The sequence below is a fragment of the Lutjanus erythropterus genome, chromosome 9 (assembly GCF_056507025.1).
Source record: "Lutjanus erythropterus isolate fLutEry1 chromosome 9, fLutEry1.hap2, whole genome shotgun sequence".
Lineage (NCBI taxonomy): Eukaryota > Metazoa > Chordata > Actinopteri > Lutjaniformes > Lutjanidae > Lutjanus > Lutjanus erythropterus.
Window position 1 is genome coordinate 36,022,234 of NC_139325.1, and position 20,718 is coordinate 36,042,951.

The 20,718-nt window shown below is 39.5% G+C and overlaps 2 protein-coding genes across 2 annotated transcripts in view; one reads left to right on the top strand and one right to left on the bottom strand.

Annotated features, from left to right (window-relative positions):
* The window catches only part of LOC146322053 (atrial natriuretic peptide receptor 1-like), a 100,017-nt gene that overhangs the window by 67,413 nt on the left and 11,886 nt on the right, over positions 1-20,718 (top strand). The window contains exons 6-15 of the mRNA XM_084727400.1: positions 12,515-12,609; positions 13,384-13,519; positions 13,769-13,853; positions 15,107-15,224; positions 15,736-15,810; positions 17,112-17,189; positions 17,721-17,825; positions 17,916-17,987; positions 18,652-18,814; positions 20,229-20,387. Coding sequence (XP_084583526.1) covers positions 12,515-12,609; positions 13,384-13,519; positions 13,769-13,853; positions 15,107-15,224; positions 15,736-15,810; positions 17,112-17,189; positions 17,721-17,825; positions 17,916-17,987; positions 18,652-18,814; positions 20,229-20,387 — 1,086 coding nt within the window. The remainder of the gene's footprint in view (positions 1-12,514; positions 12,610-13,383; positions 13,520-13,768; positions 13,854-15,106; positions 15,225-15,735; positions 15,811-17,111; positions 17,190-17,720; positions 17,826-17,915; positions 17,988-18,651; positions 18,815-20,228; positions 20,388-20,718) is intronic.
* On the bottom strand, positions 8,428-10,740 carry LOC146322054 (tripartite motif-containing protein 16-like). Its single transcript, XM_084727417.1, has one exon. The coding sequence runs from the start codon at positions 10,538-10,540 to the stop codon at positions 8,864-8,866; it is 1,677 nt and encodes a 558-aa protein (XP_084583543.1). The 5' UTR covers positions 10,541-10,740; the 3' UTR covers positions 8,428-8,863.

Below are 20,718 nucleotides of genomic sequence, written 5' to 3' on the forward strand. Positions count from 1 at the left end.
ATGTTTGAGTGACTGAATTTTCATTTTTGGGTAAACTATCCCTTTAAAAACTAACAATTACCTCGAGTGGTTTTTAGGTGATTACTTTGTACTTTTACGTAAGTGTTTTTCTAACATCAGTACTTTTGCCTGTAACTGAGTAATATTTTAGTAATGTAACTTGTACCTGAGTATAGATTTTCAGTACTCTTTCCACCTCGTTCAGCGTTCAGCAGAGGACAGATCATCGTCAGACGATAGCCGATGGGATCGAGATTGTTTCCTGTGTCCGTTTTTACCTTCTCTGGCTGTTTCCAGGATCAATGCCAGTTTTCACTCTAAGTAAAAAAAATAAAAAATAAATTTGAATTGTGTTTCAGCGGCGCCCGAGAGCAGCTCGCACTTCAAAAATGATTTTGTCATTTTGCCTGAAATGAAAGAAACCATTTCCCTCTGCAGAAATGGACACCTGGAGGGGGAGATGACAGCAGAGACCAGACTTTATGTCTCCTGCTGGCTGCCGTAGATTAGCCCCGTCTTCTCGTACACACACACACACACACACACACACACACACACACACACACACACACACACACACACACACTGAATGAGGTTTCTAACGTGTGTGAGTGTATGTGTGTGTTCTGTGTTGCTGTGTGATGAACTTGTTTACCTGCTCTGTCACCTGACAGTCTGTGATGAAAGAGCACAGATGTTATAATGAGATTTGTCAGCCTTTTCTAATCTTTGATTTACAAGCAGTGGGCAGGATGAACGTTGGATGAGGTGATCCTGGTTACTAGGCAACAGCTTTCAGCTTCAGGACCAAAACAGGCTCCTGAAAAGCAGACCTGTAGCACAAAGTGAAGGTAATTCTATGAAAGAGACCCTGCAGAGATCAGCAGCTTCTGTAGATGATGTGACAGAAACACAACACAAAGTGTGAGAAGACGACCAAAAGATTTTATTTTAAGTTTCTGCTTGTTTGAAAGACAAATGTGATTGTTTTATAAACTGTGTTAATAAAACTGAGCCTGGTCGTGAATATTTCTCTAGTTTTTGATCAAACTGCTGTAGAGCAGGATTTTCATGAACAAGTTGTCTTGCAGGGTTTTTTTCCACTGGTACTTTTGGCCGTGCCGAGTCAAACTGTGCCGCCCTCATTTTCATTTACATCGTCACTTTTAACCTACCAAGCTGTGCCAAGTCACACCTGAGCTTGGATCTGCCTCCCAGCAGGCTGCGCTGACATCTCACCAACGCTGTCCTACGAAAAAAAGTATAGCTTTATATCAGGTTGTTATTTCTACACATTAATCCTGACCTCTGATTTGACCTTTGACCTTATTTGGAAGTTCCTGTATTCTGCCTTTGCAGAGCGAACCAAAAAATATTGTTTCATACAAAAGCAAAAGAAGCAAAAAGCAGTATGATGACAAATCAGTTTATTTTGTTAGTCCATAAAACACTGCTGGAGTTTCACAGGAAAAGAGTGTTGCACCAAGTGACTGGTGACCAGTTTTCAAACAGAAAAAACAACAACAAATTCCTCCATACAGCTCGTCTGCTGTAATCCAAGTCTTTTAAAGTTCTGACATGTCACATGCACGTGAACGTGGCTCCAAGCTAAAGATCTTCAGTGAAGATTCAGGATAAAAACATGATGTAAATGTGTCTTTCAAGTCAACTTGGCATGTTGGAGCTTCGGGAGACGTTCTGCAGATTCTGCAGCTCTGTTTTCCTGTGAAACTCCAGCAGTGTTTTGTGGACTAAAAAACTAAACCTGACCTTCACTCTGCCTGGTATATGAAGGGCTAAGCTAACTTTAGTTCATAAAGTTCATAAACTCTAAGATTTATAAATCTCGTAGCCTGATCTGTCTGCTGACATTTCTCCATTTACTATGTTCACCAGCGAGATCATTGTGTAGTTTTGATTCGGGGGTGAACTGTCCGTTTAAATATCATAAATGAAACTGTGGATACGATTTGAAGAACATCCACAGAAAATCTATTTCGTAACAAATAATAGTGCATCGATCTGCTCAGTACTTTGACTCAGAGGCAGAAGTCTGGAAATCCAAATCTAATTTAATGAAAACCTCTGTGTTCAGTCAATGTTATCAGAGATAATGTGTTGATAATTGATCATCAGTTATTACTGCAACACAGTAATATCTTGTTTACTGTCTGTTTGAACACACTGTGATGGATAAGTGATACTTTTTCATGATGGTTTTTTATTTTATTTAAATTCAAAATGCTAGGAATTAAAAATTTAAAAGGAAATGAAATCCATCTGTCTGTGGGTTTTTCTAATTTCTCTACTTTCTTCTCCACCTGTGAACGCTGCCTCCACACAGAAACTAATCCTCATTCATGCATATTAATACTTAATAGAGGGTGATAGGCCACAGTCTTCAACAAAATTATATATAAGCAGGGAGAATAAGTGTGTGCGTGAGTGAAAGAGAAGGAAAAAGTGAGAATAAGAGATGAAGCTGGGGAGGCGGGGGGTGGGAGAGTAATAAGATTTCATCAGAGATAATATCCCTGACAAATAGGACATGGGAGGAAGGAGGCCGGCTGACTGTAAAAACCATGAATAGGAGCGAGAGGGAGATCAGATTACAGCGTTCTCTCTCTGCTGTTTCCGCTCCATTAACTAATGGACAGCCACTTCTCACTGCGTTTGACGGATTAGGAATATTACAGCAGATCTGATGTCGCTGCGATTTTAATGAGACCGTCCTCGAGAGACAAAAAAAGGACAAGCACTCGTCATTTGTTCACACGTATAAAACAACTCATGTTTGGATTTAAGTGACGATGGCGTCTGCTCGGTGTGAATTATCATTCTTGAAGCAAAGGAGGAAGGGCCTGATGATGTCACAGCCTTGACGGGGGACGGATTTCAGATTAATTAACGGTTAATAAACGGTGGCAGATTTAACATTGAAATCGGGTGTAACTATTGAAACACAAGGTGTTCAAATTAACAGAGAAGCCATTAGTTTATTAAAGCAGTGGTGACTTATACAAGTTTGACTGGTTTGACTGGACTGCATGTAGAAAGCTAGTTAGCCAGACACGCTAACATTCACAGCTTAGAGCAGATAAAGACAAAGTTTAGTTCTTCATGTATTTGCTGTACAGTTGCTGTTCAGAGGGGCTTAACAAAGGGTCAGTTGGGAACAAAGGCTGTGTCCCCAACTGGATAAAAGGCTGTTTTTTTGTGGTTAAGGGTAGCGTTAGTCCAGGGGTTACAACCTGCTGCTCCGGAGCCACATGCAGCTCTTTTGCTGCTCTCCAGTGGCTTCCTGTGGCTTTGACAAAAATAACGTTGAAATAATTAAGAGTTTCTAGACGGAGTCAGTATAAAACAACATGCGTCAGACGTGCTGCGTACACATCACTGCTGCACTGCATGTGGTGTAAAATAGCCTTTAGTCTCATATGTAAAATAATAAACCTGTGTGTTATTAAATCTGAGTGCAACATGCTACAGAAAAATAAGCATGCACTGTCCAAAAAGCTGTGATACGAGATACTTCAAACAGCAAAGCACAAAAGTAGTTTAGACATTTTATGGTCGATACTGTGATTAGAGAGTGATCAAATTAGCTTTTTACTTTTATAGCATTTTCACTTGGTATCATGAGGGAATGTTCTGAATGAAACACGTTCTGAAGCACCAGTGATGTTTGTCTTCAGTCACGTGATATTCTTCATTTGACACAAGCTATGGCAGAATGTGTTGAAACAGTGGGCTTCAGAGTATCGTCCATCTATCTCTACAGTTTGGAGGCCACTGACAAGTCATACGTCAAATGATAAAACTCTTATGTACACGGACGAACAGGGAATTTGGAGGACTTGTTGCTGCAGCCGTGTCCTCTGATTTACCACAACTTGTCGAGAAATCCCTCTCAGTGTCATTTTCTGCAATTTATTTGCAAATCATTTCTGCACACGTTGCTCCAAACACCTGAATCCTTCAGCACAAACCCACCAGCATTTTCTGAAGCGAGGAATTGTAGTCATGATGAACACCAATTAGAGAACCCATTATCCTGCTCTCGTGGTTTGTTCCTCCAGCGCAGCCTGAAGCTAATTTTCATCACGGCTTCTTATGTTCTTGCAGCTGCTCTGATTGTTCCGTCTTCCTCGCTGAGATCCATCTGTAGGAACCGGCCCCACTTCGCTCCAGAGAAAATACAGCTTCCGTACAGGAGGCTCAATACTGTTCAATTAACTGTGGAAGTCAGAAAGTACAAATCTGAACGGTGGTCAATTTGTCTTGTGGGACTTAGAAATGCAGAGCGAGTTTCTAGAGCCGACTGCTCATTAGTCCGACGGCCCGTTATTCAGATTTTCACATAGTCCAAAACAATTGACCAGAACCCATCATGATTAAAGACTGTTACCCTGAGAACAGTTAAATATTTTAACCTTCTACACATAATCAGTTTTTAAAAAGGATTTTTGCTCACAGTCTACTTCTAGTCTGTTAAGGGTTTGTGTACATATTGTGTTTTTTTTTCTAATGAGGAGAAAACAAATGCTGCACCCATCGTCTTTTTAGAGTTATTTCCAAATAAATGGTGTACATCCGTGCGCTTCACCAGTTTTCACGTTTGGACTTATTTTTCAACTAGTGATCAATCTGGCAATAATTTTTCCACTGATCAATTATTTGTTTGGTTCATAAAATGTCAGAAAATCTTGATCAGTGTTTTACAACTTAAAGATATTCTGTTTACTATAAGAAAATTGATTAATTGCTTATAAGAATTTAACCAATTAAAAGTCATTTCATGGATATTTATACTATATTTTGAGACAAATACTTTGTACTTTTACTTAAGTATTTTTCAAACACCAGTACTTTTACTTGTAAGTGAGTAATATTTAAGTAATGCAACAGTTCTTGTACTTGAGTACAGATTTCCAGTACTCTTCCCACCACTGACAGTTTGTTTCAGTAACAGTATTTCAGTATTTAGCACTACATGCTAAACCTCCTGCTTCACTCCACCTACGTGACGCGTTGTTTGAAGCTCCCGTGTGTTTTGGCCATAAGAATGACCCCTACAAGCCAACAACAAACATTTCAGCATTCAACAAGTCACATTACTGTCATATTTTAAAAAATGAAATATGTGGATAGAACCTGCCTCAGCTGCAGATAATAAATGTCAGAGTCGTCACTTCGTGGTTTGTTCCAGGTTTTTTTCCCTCTCTGTTCACTGCTGAAAGCAGATGTCAATGATTTGTATGAATGATTTATTTTTCTGTTGTTGTAAATGTTAACCTTCACTCTCTCTCTCTCTCTCTCTCTCTCTCACACACACACACACACACACACACACACACACACACACACACACCTCATTCCTGGAAAGCAACGCTTCACTTACCAGGAACACATAAAACTCACACAGGTCAATAATAACAGTGTCACATGATTCAGTGTGTGTGTGTGTGTGTGTGTGTGTGTGTGTGTCTGTGTCTGTGTGTGTGTGTGTGTGTGTGGGTGTGTCTGTGTGTGTGTGGTCTAGATATATTTATGACTTTAATAAGCTCTCAGAGCTCTGACATTTCAGTGGCAGGAACATCCCCGTCCAATCAGCTCGTCTCTAAATGTCATCCTCCGACACAAAGACACCCGACCGCCACTCGCCGCCTCATTATCTGACACTTTGACCCCACCCCCTCATGACATCACCATTTAGCATATCATCAGAACAAAACCGCCCTGCACTTCCAGCTAAGACATGCTGCATTTTATTTGTTTACCCATTCATTTATTTATTACCATTTTTGTTTGTCATCAGTCATTAATGTTATTAGAGTTTTATCATCATTAGTTTTTATTCTTCCCACAAATCAAATAGATTTTAATATTAGTTCTGTATTTGCTATATTTATTTCTATATTTTCATGCAAGTGTTTTCACTTACATACATGACAGCTGTTGGTTAAACTTATTTTAGATGACGATAGTGTAGTTTTGATAGTTTTGTCAGTGTGCAGTTTTACCTCTGGATTAGTTGTTTCTGTGTTGTTGGAGTTTTATTCAGTTCCTGAAACAAGTTCAAACCGAAGCCACGACTTCACTGAAGAAATAAAACAAGTAGTAAAACCATGAAACAATAAAATCTTTGTGTGCAATAAAAAGATCAAATAAATATATAAAACAGGCATTTTCATAGAGATGCTGCCTGCGCCATTAAACAGTTATGATGTGTATTATTGTGAACATGCGGGTTCAATATGGAGGAGAATCCTTTCATTTTATTTTCATTTCATTTCAGTTTTGATTGTGTTGGGTCATTTTATTTCATGTTATTTCCATATTATGATGATTAACAACAGCAACAATAATTTGCCTTCTGTTTTTTGTTTGTTTTAATGTGTTCATGTGTGATCCCTCTGACCAATCACCGCCTCTCTCCTGGTACCTAATCACCTCGTTTCTATGGAGATGAGTCATCTGGGTCTCAGTGGCCCCATACCCAACACACACACACACACACACACACACACACACACACACACACACACACAAAACCACCTAACTGCTAATTGGCTGTAATTAACCTCTAATGGCTATTTTCCACAAATCAGAGCGCTGCAGTCGACCCCCTGAAACAGATCCTTCACATGCTGTAGTGAAGTAACAATACTAATACCACACTGTGAAAATACTCAAGTACAAGTAAAAGTCCTGCATTGAAAATGTTACTTAAGTCAAAGTATTCATCGTAAAACTTGTAGTTGTTGAGGTGGAGCTCATTTTGAACTTATTTGAATCAGACTGCAGCTAATTATTATTTTGATTATGGATTAATCAGCTGATTATTTTCTCCATGAATCAATTGTTTGCTTCTAAAAAAAAATCTGAAAACAGTGAAATGCCTTCCCACTGAGCCAGAACCCAAACATTATTACTAACACATTATAATTATTACATTCATTCAAAGGAAAAGCAACAAATCTGGAACCATGAAATGTTTTTACAGCAGAATGATCAAAATAATGGGCACTTAATTTTCTGTTAATTCATTAATTGACTGATCGTTTTCTGTGCAGAAACCATCAAATTAATTTGCTTATTTGCTGCAGAGACTGTGTCTTACATACGCTGCATTTCGATCTGCCCTCTGATATTTAAATTCTGGGAAAAAGTCTCACTAGAACTTTACTCAATCCTTGGTAAGAAAATACAAATAAATTCAGATTTATTTCTACTCAGTCTCTCAGATGAAGGCCTCTCTTAGACAAGTTTCCAGCAGAAATTATTGAACAAGCTTCTTCTATAAGCAGGGACATGCATTTTATTTCAGTGGATCAAGACCAGACCTCCAACTGTTAGTCAGTGGTACAGAGAAATATTTAAAGTTTTGCTGATGGAGCGCTTTAAGCTCAGTTTTGAAGGGAAATGGGTTTTTGATAAGTTGTGCGCGCCTTTTATAAACTAGCATCCAGACCACACAGCAGACCTGGTACGCAGGGGGCGCTGTAACGTGGACTGATGTCCCTCCTGTACCCCCGTGGACGTCTGATACTCTCTCCTGTGTATTCTGTTGCTCTGCCTTTGCCTTGCCTCCCCTGATCCTTGTAACAGATCAAAGCTTTGGGATCACTTTGAAATGTCCACGTAGTGATGCAGCATGTACGTCTGTATATCAGACAGTTGTTTGTCTGTTTTTTTTCTTCTGTGGTTTTTTCCTTTCATCCCATATAGTCTATGATTTGTCTTCCAGCAGGATCAAAATTATCCTGATTTTCAGCATCAAACCTGTCCTGATCTGCACCTGTGAGTTTTGGAATCAACATTTGATCTGGATCCTTGGTAGAATTGGATCATCAGATCTTTATCCTAAAGTCAGGACCACGTGTCCTGGTTTTGAAATTCCTTATGCTGAGACTGAATAATTAAAGTTTTGAAACACTGGTCCCTGATAGCATCTTCATGGTGTCAGGTGCAGGCAGACAGGTGTGCACATTCACTCACAGCTCACATCGTCTGTTACATCAGAGACAACAAACCCTTCATCATTTGAATGTTCCTGCTTTCACGATCATTCACTCTGATTTTCTTCCACTCAGGCTCAACTTCAACTTTGTCATTTCAACCAAAGGAACGCAGCTCAGTGAAATAAACAGGCTGAGTGTAGGGAGTTCATTTAAAGCACGTGTGCAATGAAAACATGAATACTTGGTGCAGAGTGTTGATTGTGTTTCACAAGAAGTATTACTGCAGTATCTGCTCATATCAGCTCTGTATATTGTAAAGGAGGTACACACACACACACACACAAACACACACCCACATCAGTTAAACAGTTACCCTGCTGTAGCGTTGAACCAGGTAAATAAATGCACTTTGGCCTCTTTGAAGTTTCATCAGCTCTGTATGAATGAAGACGAGAAGAAAAGACTTTGTTCATGTTTGTTTATTCATTGTGTAAAGCTTCAGTTTGTTCACATCCCATCAGTAAAGTCTGTTCAATGACTCGTGTTCAATGAGTTCATGTACAGATTCACTTCATCCACACAATCAGCTTGTTTGAGCAGAATCTCAGCTACATACAAGACAATAATCAATCAACTCCTTATTGATTATCATCAGGATCATTACACTTTTATAAAACCTCACACAAATAAATGTAAATGTAATTAAAGATTTCTTGACAAAGTGGTGAGAACAGAATATCTACGATAAATGAAGGTCTGGTGCTGCAGTGGAAGAGAAACAACAACATACAAATACATCAATACAAATATTGATCACACATTTAGAGCACAGAGACATTTTTATTTTCCTGCAGAGAAATATCAGTTCAAGTAAACACAAGACACAACAAGTCTTCTGTCTATTTCAGTTTACAGAACTCAGTAGTGATTCCAGAATAAACATAAAGTCCAGCATAGAGAGGCTGAGTGAATGTGGTCTGGACTCTGTGGAGGAGAGTCATGGTTTCAGAGACGCTGTAGAAGGACAGAATACCTGCTCTGTGATCCAGGTACACTCCAACTCTGGAGGACTGAGGACCTGAGACGGGAGTTTTGATATTGTTGTACGAAAACTTAAAACTGTTTGTGCCACAATTTAAGACCCAAGATTTGTCATTGTATCCAAATCCACATTCATTTGAGTCTCCTGCTCTGCTGATATTCTTGTATGCGACAGCTAAGTCAACTCTTCCCCCTCTCCTCTCCACCTCCCAGTAACAACGTCCAGTCAGACTCTCTGTACTCAGGACCTGAAACCACTCAGTGAATCTGTCTGGGTGACTAGAATAAGACTGTTGTTGTTTCATTCTTGTTACTTTTCTGTTCCCCTCAGATAATAACAGCTGTGTGTTTGCTGTGTTTGGATCCAGTGTGATTTCAGTTGAATATTTTAAGAACTCAGCTCTGGTCTTGGGTTCTGGTTCTGGTTGTGACAGTAAAACATCCACTTCAGTCACTGTCAGTGAGACGTTTGTCCATTTCTCACTCAGAACGTCCTGTAGTTTGTCTCTGAGCTCTGACACAGCAGCTGTCACGTCCTCAAAGTACCTCAGAGGACGGATATTGATGCTGGATGAGTCTGTAGATTCACTGAGTGCTGACAGTGAGGGGTAGTTCTGTAGAAACTGGTTGTGATCCTCTGTGTGTGAGAGTTGTTCCAGCTCAGCGTCTTTCCTCTTCAGCTCAGTGATCTCCTGCTCCAGCTTCTCCTGAAGCTCTTTGACTCGACTCACTTCAGTTTCCTGCTGGGATCTGACCTGCTGCTTCACATCAGAGCGTCTTTTCTCCATGAGACGGATCAGTTCAGTGAAGATCTTCTCACTGTCCTCCACTGCTTTATCAGCAGAGCCATTGATAGCCTCCACCTCCTGTTGAAACACCTTCACATCTTTCTCTCTGTCCTGGATTCTCTGCTGGATGTTTTGTTGACTCACCTCAAGCTCTCTCTGCCTCTCAGTCCTTTCTGCTGCAGCTGACACTGTGTCGTGGCCTTTATGTTCATCCATGGAGCAGAGATAACAGATACACTGCTGATCAGTACGACAGAACATCTTCATCACCTCATCATGACGAGAGCAGATGTTCTCCTGGAGGTTCTTGGAGGGCTCCACCAGCTTGTGTTTTTCAAAAGCAGAGGATTCATAATGAGGCTGCAGGTGTTTCTCACAGTAAGAGACCAGACAGACCAGACAGGACTTGAGGGCTTTCAGTTTTCTCCCAGTACAGACATCACAGGCCACATCTTCAGGTCCAGCATAGCAGTGATCAGCAGGAGCAGCTTGGAGTCCAGTCTTCTTCAGTTCCTCCACTAAAGCTGCTAACATGGTGTTTTTCAGCAGGACAGGCCTCGGTGTGAAGGTCTGCCTACAATGAGGGCAGCTGTGGATTTTCTTCTCATCCTCTTCATCCCAGAAGTTTTTAATACAGTTCATGCAGTAGCTGTGTCCACAGGGAGTAGTCACCGGATCCTTCAGTAGATCCAGACAGATGGAACAAGAGAAGGTTTCCCGGTCCAGCTGAACTCCTTTCTGCGCCATTTCACCTCTCAGTAACAACGACTGTCTGAGTTTCACTTCCTTATACCTGAAACCAGTCTGAGCTCTGATCTAAACAAGCTGTGTCTCTGCAGTGAATTTGGCCTGTCAGCTGCTGCACGTCACCACATGTTGGTTCCACCCATCTTCAAACTGTAGATCTGAAGGGGAGGGAACAAGGAAATACATGTGCAGAGTGGAGCTCACTGTGTTTGAGAGCAGGAGGAGGAGGGAGGGCTTATCAAGCTCTGATTCATTCCAGGAGGAGGAGCAGAATCTGAACTTTGTCCCTTCATTTACAACAAAGTCTTAGTTAAAACTAGATATACATTTGAAGACATTTCAGTTTTTTTTGTAAATTACTTTGCTGATTCCTTCATATTTCTCTAACTCATTGTCTAATTATGTTCAGTTTTCTTTGACTTGTTGAAAAATTGTAAACTGACAATAAGGAGTTATCAAACTAAACTTTCATAAAATATTCAAATAGCTTGTGATAAAGCTCAACCTTTGACCGTCACTGGATCTCCTGTAGAAACTGTCAGCAGCTTTAAATATCTCAGGACTGTAATTAATGACTATATTTTTAATGAAGCCACATACAGATGGTATCGACTCAGGAAGTTTAATGACTTCAGTTAGTGAGAAAACTGGAAATGGTGTCTAAAAATCCGGTGGAAAGTTTCTTTTTAAAAGAATTACATCATTTTACATAATTTAAACAAACAGTCTTAATAAATATGCTGAAAATCTTTAATGAAATAGACTTTCAGTCTGACATTTATCCCTCCACATCACTAAATGAACAATTGCATGATGTAAATCATGTGTTTGTACTAAATGTACAAATTTACATTTACAGTTGTGAAAATTATTCAAAGGAAAAGTAGTGAATCTTCACATTTGTTAAGCTGGAGCCATGAAAAATGACTTCAACCATCATAAAATTAGTTACCAATTATTTTCTGTCAGTTGACTGGTTTCAGGTGTACTTGTACACATTTTTGGGTGATTTAATTCATAACCAACCTTTTTCCTTTAACAAAACTTCTGTAAGCTCTTTTGTGTGTTAAATTCTTAATCAGTAAAGTAACTGTAAATGTGAAAATAAAACTTGTGATATTTCCTTCTGAGATGGAGTCGAGTAGAAGCAGAAAGTGTCATGAAAAGAAAAGACTGAAGTAAAGTACAAGTATCTCACTTATGTACTTCAGCTCAGTACTTGAGTAAATGTATTTAGTTTACATTTCAACACTGGTTTCATAATGTGAGTCACTTTTTAGTGTTTGAGGTTTGGGAACCTTCAGTCCAGACTGGAGTGAATATTCTTCACAGCTGCGTCTGTTTCACTTCACTTCAGTTATTTTATTACCGTCACAGCTGCAGACACAAACACTGACAAACACAAAATAATGAATTCTGTGTGTGTGTGTGTGTGTGTGTGTGTGTGTGTTCCTCTCTCTGTCTTGCTCTGTTAATCTGTTAATATTGGTTAGTTTTAATGGACTCTGCTCATAGATTAATTTGGATCTTTTCTTTATTACTCAGTCCCTCTCTCTCATTGTCTCTCCTGATTTTATTTATGCTTCGTTTGTGTGCACAGACTCAGTCTGCTGCTGCACATTTAATAGTTTTCTGTAAAATGATATTTTAAGCTTAAACGGTCACAGTTTGGTTCGGTTTAGGCAAACATGATGGTTTGGGTTAAAGTTAGGGGTGCAGCTGGTGTCCTGCCTCTTCCTGTGTAATTGTCTCTGTATGTGTGGACACACTGTCACTCTCTGTGGTGGCTCACTGTCAAAAAAGCAGCTGTTGACTCCGTGTGAGACAGAAAGCTCTTTTACTTCCACAGATAGTTTGTTGGTTATCAGATGTTTACAATAATGCGGATTAATTGTTATCATTATTGTTTTTTTTTCTACTTTAACTGTGACCGACAGCTTTAAACTTAGTCATGTCTTCATTCATGTCCCTCAGGTGTAACAGGAATGGTCCACCTGGACGAGAACGGGGACAGAGAGACGGACTTCGCTCTGTGGGACATGATCGACACCAACACCAGCGCCTTCCAGGTCAACACACACACACACACACACACACACACACACACACACACACACACACACACACACACACACACACACACACACACAGTAGCAGGCAGCAGTGGTCTAAAGTTCACTCCAGGAATGCAGAATAATTGTGCATGTTAGTGCAAATGTTCTAAAGTATTTAATTATTAATATATTGATAAAAATGGCATTTCAATTATTGCCATATGTTTAAAGTAATTAGACTTTAAAAACAGCAGCAAGTGATTAGCACACATTTTTTACCCTGAGTTTGCCTCTCAGGCTACTTAGAAGCTCTGCCCACTGATTGGTGGATGTTCTTCCTGCAGCCTGAGAGTCGGACCTGCAGACACGACTCAGGGTTGAAATGAGGATGGAAACTCCTCAAGTTTGTTTGCATCACTGTGTGCCTCCATTGTTAAGTTTTTATTCACCAGAGTCACACAATAACACAAACAAACTAACATCTGCAGGCAGCAGTAGACCTGAAACTCCTGTGTTCTCTGAGGTAAAATGACTCCTTTTGTCAGTGGAGTTTAGTTGGAGAGAGCGATATTTGGTTTATATAACGGTGTTTTCCCATCAGAGAAGTCTTAGTTTAGCTTCCTACACCAGTACTCCTGCTGCTCCTCCAAACTGGGACCATGTCGACCTCCATCTACTGTAGGTAACACACTGACTGTGGAGAAGAACCTCAAACAACCACACTTTTAAAAACTCTGGAGGCATTTGACAAAAACGAGGACGTAAAAAATCTTACCTGTTTAATTGCAGATAGTTTTGGTGTACAACAGTTCAGAGGAGCAGCTGACTGCCATACCTGGAACAACACTGCACTGGCTGGGTGGAGTTTGTCCTCCGGATATTCCCGTCTGTGGCTTCAAGAACGACAACCCCGTCTGTCTCGCAAGTCAGTGGACACAACGAGATCAAGTGGACTTAAGTCATGCACATGCTGTGTTAAGATTTTTCCAGTGTTTCTTTTTCAGTTCAGTTGTTTTCTCTGATTCCTGACTGTTCATACGTCCTCTGCAAAACTGTGCACTAAACATTTATTAGCATTTATTTCTGGTTTTGGTTTATTTGTGTTGTATTGTGTGTTTTTTAAATAGAATATGGATGTAGAGAGGTTATTAAACAGTTTCTCTCTGTCTGACAGAGACGATCACCATCCACCAGATGGTCTCCATCGTGCTCTTCTTCATCTTCACGATGACCCTCACCATCACCGTCTTCATCTACAGGTGAGAGCTGCACCTGTCTGCTCTGATTAAACTATGTTAGAGGCTGCACTGCTCTCATGAAGCACTGATGGAGGGTTTCTCCACTCACGAGACTCTGGGTACTTTCAAAAATACTCTCTGTTACATCTTTAACTATAAGATCTTGTGTTTTCTAAGTAACAGACCACTCACTCACTTAGTGAATCACTTTGCATCGAATGTCATATTTGATGTGACTGTGAAGTGAGCAGTCTTGGCTGGATACGTGTGAATTTTTTGTCAAATCCTCCTTGTGCAAATTTGTGTCTAATCACATCTTTCTTCTGACTTTATTTGTTCTATCTCTAAAATTCACTGTAGTTTTAAATATGTTTTGTCTACACACAGTTAAAACTACATTTGTATGAAACTAATGTTGCTTTAGCAAATATGTTTTAAAGGACGTGCTGCCCGGAGTTGGTTTTTATCAGTGTAATAAGGAAATGTTTATATTGACGGGATACTTCAGATGTTTTGTATGAGTTCAGCGTGTTACCTACAGTAGATGGAGGTCGACACGCCTCCAGTTTGGAGAAGCAGCAGGAGTTCTGGTGTATGAAGCTAAACAATGAACCGCTGTGGACAGAGTCAGCAACAAAATGTATTTTTGTGCATTTTTTAAAATGTATTTTCACAGCTTTACTTTGCTGTCAGACAGACTTTTCTGACAGGAAACCACTGTTACAAAAACCAAATATCACTCCCTCCCCAAAGCCACCAGACTCCATCCATTGATTTTACCTCACAGAACACAGGAGTTGCTGGTCTACCGCTGCCTGATCTGTTTTAGTTTGTTGTGTGACTGTGGTGTTTTAAAAGGATGGTTCAGATTCACCAAAGTCACACAGTAACTCAAACTAACTAACAGATGGAGGCAGCAGTCGACCAGCAGCTCCTGTGTCCTGTGAGTTAAAATGATATTGTGAAAGGATCCCGGTGGCTTTGTAGAGACTGACATTTGGCTTTGGTTTCTTATTGGAAGTGACTGTCTGACAGCCAGGTAGAACTGATTCCTGCACAAAGTGTCGCTCTACCGACCGTGCGCAGATTATGAAAAATAATAATTATGGATAAATGCTCTTTATACATGTATAAAGAGCATTTTTACCTAACAAAGACCCCCATAAACAGTGATTAAGTCAGGGCGTCTCAGCCTTTTTCCTGCTTTTCGTTTGACAGTTCCTCTCAGTGAGAATCAGAGTTGGTCTGTCAGCTGCGTCTGTGTCTCTCTGCAGGAGGATGAAGCTGGAGAGGGAGCTGGTGGCTCAGCTCTGGAGGATCTGCTGGGACGACATCCAGATGAGCAACCTGGACAAAGTGCTGCGCAGCGGCAGCAGGATCACGCTGTCACTGGTCAGCACACACACACACACACACACACACACACACACACACACACACACACACACACACACACACACACACACGTTTCAATAATTTCAGAGGACATCCCTTAGATTTACATTCATCCCACTGACTTACTTTAAACCTATAATGTTATATATAAATGAGAAATAAATTTATTAGGCTGAGTTTACAGGCCATCTCATTGTTTTTATTTCCTCTTATCAGGAAAACAACATAGAACATTTTAGCCTAAATGAGACAAAATTAGAGCATTGAGACATAATTAATAGGTACGATATATATTTACATTTTGCAGAACTTTGCAGAGTTTGTTCTGTCACATTTTTTTTTCTTGTTTTATTCTGCATTTGTGTCTTTTGTTCTCTGTAATATGAATCATTTTGTGTTACCAGTCCTGTGCATTCAAACCCTCCTGACCACACACACACACACACACACACACACACACACACACACACACACACACACACACACTGATCCTGTGTTCTGTCTCCAGAGAGGCTCTAACTACGGCTCCCTGATGACTGGAGATGGAAACCTGCAGGTTTTTGCAAAGACCGGATACTACAAGGTCAGTGTGTTTTTTTTCTCCTCCTTCTTTGTGTTGATGAAGAGTCTGACTGGCTGTGAAGGAGCTGAACTATAATTACACATGTTTTCATGTAAATAACTTCCCCAGCAGCTCCTAAAAGCCTCATTATTTGTCGACAGTTGTTAAAAACACTCTAAGAGCTCTTTGCTGTGACACCGGAAGTGAGATGCTGAAAAACTAATTTGTTTTTCCACCTAAAGACGTATTTACTCTGAGTTAAAGGAAATGAACCATTAGTTGCAGGAAAGTTTCTTTGGTTAAGAAAATGTTTTTAGTCCTGAGTCTTCCTTAACATTGGTGACAGAGCTGTGTTCCTTTGTTATGTGGGGAGCAACATGTTTTCTTTTTTAATTTAAGTAAACTTTCAGTCAGGTTGTTGACCTTTCTGCAATCAGGAAGTGATCAGACTCTGCCGTCTTGTCTTTTGACTTCCTGTTGATACAGGAAGGGGAATGTGCAGTGTTGTGTGGATCAACATCTGCAGCAGCAACTCAGTACAATAATCAGTTTATTTGCAAAATACATAAAAAAAAATAATTAACTCTAAATCCTGGACTTTATCTACTTTAATTACATGTAAATTTTCCATTTTATTTCGTTACGTAAAGAGTTGCATTTAATACAACATTTTTCTGTCATGTTGAGTCTGTGTAAATGAATTAAAGGTATAGTTCACTCAGAAATGAAAATTCAGTCATTATCTCCTCATCCTCATGCAGATTGAAGATCAGGTTTACTTTTTTTAATCCACTAAACTCTGCTGGAGTTTCACAGGAAAACAGTGCTGCAGAATCTCCCAAACAATGGAAGTGAATGGTGACCAATTTTCAAAAGTAAAAAACAACTGGAGAAACAAATGTATAAAACTTCCATACTTCTCGTCTGGTGTGATCCAAGTCTCTTTAAAAAAAGCTGATATTACCAAGGGTTGAGCGCACTTTCCTCTGAAATGAAGAAATTCCAGACCTGCACTGATTATTAGATCAGTTCTCCTGCAGTGGTTTAAATCTGAGGAGCAGGACGTCACATCTTTACTTTGGAGAAATATAAAAATCAGTGCAAACAATAAAAAGTCACATCTGTTCAGGAAGAGATCTTTGTCAGAGCCTGCTGATGTTAGACCATGAAAATGTTTTTGTAAAGTGAGCTTCCAGCTGACTTCCTCAGGATTTGAGTTTACAGTTTAAAATGAAGATCAGAGTCATGTTTTTGATTTGAGCCGAAATGTTTGAAGTTTATTGTGTTGCGGCTCAGTGACGCTGCTCTCTGTCTTCTTCCAGGGAAACATCGTGGCCATTAAATACACCAACAGGAAACGCATCGAGCTGAACAGGAAGGTGCTGTTTGAACTCAAACATGTGAGTATCTGACCGTTCATATCTTTACTATCAGAACAGCTGTGACATGAGACGAGGGTGTAAAGGTCAGAGCTGCTGGTCATTGAAAGATCATGACAGAAACCAAGAGAAAAAAATAAAGAAATGTTTAAGATCTGACCCACAGCTCATTTTTGTCTCTCATCTCCATTTTTCTACACACTGAATAATGCTTCCATTTATTAATATACATGTGATTTATTTGGTGCCAAAAATTGTTCTGTATTAATATGTTGATGGGAGCTGGATTCAGCATTCAGACTCTATTTTCTCTCTTTTTTGACATGTACTTCTGTCCAGAACCTATTATTTATCATATTTGGATGTGCACGCTTGCATCAACTTTCCCTCTCCTCAGATTACTCGTGTGCTGGATAACGTGTCTGCATACAGATGGCGTTTTAATAGCAGGTGTAAGTGAGGTTTCTGAGACGCCGACAGGGCCGTCATTCCTGCTGTACAGTGAGCGTGTGCAGGATTTATTTTTTATACGTGTGTTTTGTGTTTGTGTAGATGCGAGACGTTCAGAATGAACATCTGACCAGGTTCATTGGAGCAAGCATCGACCCGCCCAACATCTGTATCATCACAGAGTACTGTCCCAGAGGAAGTCTGCAGGTACACGGCCCTGTCTGCCTGCATTCACCTGTCTGTCTGTCTGCCTGTCTGCCTGCCTGTTTGTTAACAGTCTGTATTTTGTGTCTTCAGGACATCTTGGAGAACGACAGCATCACTCTGGACTGGATGTTTAAATATTCTCTCATCAACGACATCGTCAAGGTCACTGTCATTTTCATTTATTAGTATTCATAAGCATTATTAAGTAACAGCATTACCTTTTGAGAGAAGTAACTTGATAAAGTACTCTTGCTTTACCAATAAGGAAAACTCCTTTGTGATTACTTGCTCATGTTGGTTACATTGTCGTGACAATAGAATAATGAACTGGACAGAGACACGTTACACTCAGAAACTAGAGGTGTGATATTTCACTAATGCATCTGATGCATCAGGTTTTAATGTGAAAGATACGAGTGCGTCGATTCAGATTCAGATGTATCTGTAAAAAGCTGAACGTGAATCATAAAAATATCAGTGCAACAAGAAGAAAGAAACTGCTGCTGTAACTTTCCTCCTCGTTCTCTCTCACCCTGCACCACTCTTGTGCCCACTCACATAAAACAAGCGCTCCCCCCTTGTTTCTTCTCTTCATTTCCTCAAAACAGACAGAAAGAGAACTGACAAAATAATTCTTTACTTTAGTTGCAAAGCTAATGGTTATGTTCCTCAGTACAACCAAGAAGTAACCACAGTTACTCCTCATTTATTTTTAGATTAAACGTTTATTATTATACTTGTATGTCAAATGAATATAATATGTACATGATGATCTGCTGTCAGTGTTTGTCTTTTTACACGTCTGTCTCTGTCTCTCTGTGTTCAGGGCATGGTGTTCCTCCACAACAGCGTCATCTTCTCTCACGGTAAACTCAAGTCCTCCAACTGTGTCGTCGACAACCGCTTCGTCCTGAAGATCACAGACTACGGTTTGTCCAGCTTTCAATCCGACAGCGACTCGGGAAAAGACGCTCATGCCTACTACGCCCGTGAGTTTCCATTATGCGATTCATAAATCCAGACACTGCTTCAGCATTTATCCAGGTCCTGAGAGTTTTCTGTTCTGCACAGGAAGTCAAGGTTCTGCATATTCATCCACAGAATCAAGTCAGATATCTGGCAACTTCAAAAACAGAGTTTACAAAGTGCTTTGACAGCAGGATACACCGCAGGTGATGAGCAACAGAGAGACAAAACAAAAGCAAAACAAAATTCTGTTAAAACTGAGGTAAAACTATTAACCAGTCTCTCCCAAAACTTTTTCCTGGGGACTCAGAGTTAACTGGCACATAAATGAACATAAGAAAACAAGAACAATAAGAACAAGAAAAGAAACATGACAATAAAAATATGTAAAAAAGGAACAGAATAATTAAAAAAAAAATCACATAATGCTAATAAAAATAAATAGAAATAAAAAGATTAAAAAAGACGATGTCAATAAAAGTGTTTTGTAAGAAGTGATTTTTAAAAGATGTCACTGATTCTGCAGCCTCCTGTTGAAAGGATTACTTTAAAAAGTTACTAATTACCTGTTAAATCAGTGATCAGTGATGTAATCAGTGTCACAATATTAAAGTAATGTAACTTGATTACTTTCCGTTACTTTTGGATTACCTCTATATAAAATATGGTGAAATTGTTGAGCCTAATAAAATGTTTTTAGGGCTGCAACTAATGATTATTTTCATTATCAATTAATCTGTCAAAAAGGTCTCAATTAATCAATTAGTTGTTTGCTCAAGATGACGTCCTCAAATGTAAATGTTTTGTCCACAAATCAAAAATATTTAGTTCAAACTTTTTACCTTAAAAAAAACAATGAATAGATCAGAATATTAAAAAATAGATGCAGGTTAATTCAATAGTTGATTAAGAACAGATTATTGTTTTATGTTTTATTGTAGGTTTATTAGTTTGTTCAGCTGTTCCTTCCTTTGTTGTGTGCAATTTATTGATTGATTGATTGATTGATTGATTGATTGCTTTAAAGACAGAACATGTTTAAATTTCCACCCAGTGAATCATTTTTTCACTCGAGGCCCTGATAATGAACCGTCAGCTGTGTGTGTGTGGTAGGATGCTGTTGTTTGTTTTAAAATTGTAATTGTAAATGTTGTGTTGTTGTGTTGTTGTTGTGTGTAATGGAAAATTGGAAATTATGATTTAAATTAGAAACTATCCAACCAGTGTGACCAATCAATGTCTGACAAATAGGTTTGTTCCCAAAAAGTATTACACTCATTCACTTGGTACTAATAATCCATTATCCAACTAACAAAATTATAAATACAAACAAATACAGCATAAGAATATTTTTCCCAGACTCTGTAAAAATAACAAGAAGATTCCTCTAACTTCATGTCATGTCCTCGTCCGTCCTCTGCTGTGTCCCCCCTGCAGAGAGGCTGTGGATGGCTCCAGAGCTGCTCAGGATGGAGTCTCCTCCTCCTCCTCAGGGAACTCAGAAAGGAGACGTCTACAGCTTCGGCATCATCCTCCAGGAGGTGGCGCTGCGCCGAGGAGCCTTTTACCTGGAGGGAGACCCGCTCAGCCCTAAAGGTAAGATCCAACAGAGTATGAGGACACTTATTTAAAACAACGCTTTCACAGGAAACTCATTATGTTTTGGTCCATTTCAGAGCAGCTCTGACTGTCATACAGTCACATATAAATGAGAAAGTAAAAAATATGTAAAAATATATACATTCTACTACAACAGTACACAATAAGAAGTGTGTAAAGGTGCATGTGCCTTGTATAATATTCCTTTCAGAATAAGTGGAACATTTGTGATGCTTGGTTTCCTGTCAAAATGGAACACAAGTTGATAATAACAGCAATCAACAAATAATAAAACCACAGTAAGTCAAAAGCCTGTTTTTAGAGCTGC

Bases quoted from the DNA above. Each gene is read 5' to 3' on its own strand.
- LOC146322054 (XM_084727417.1), bottom strand. From the start codon at position 10,540: ATGGCGCAGAAAGGAGTTCAGCTGGACCGGGAAACCTTCTCTTGTTCC.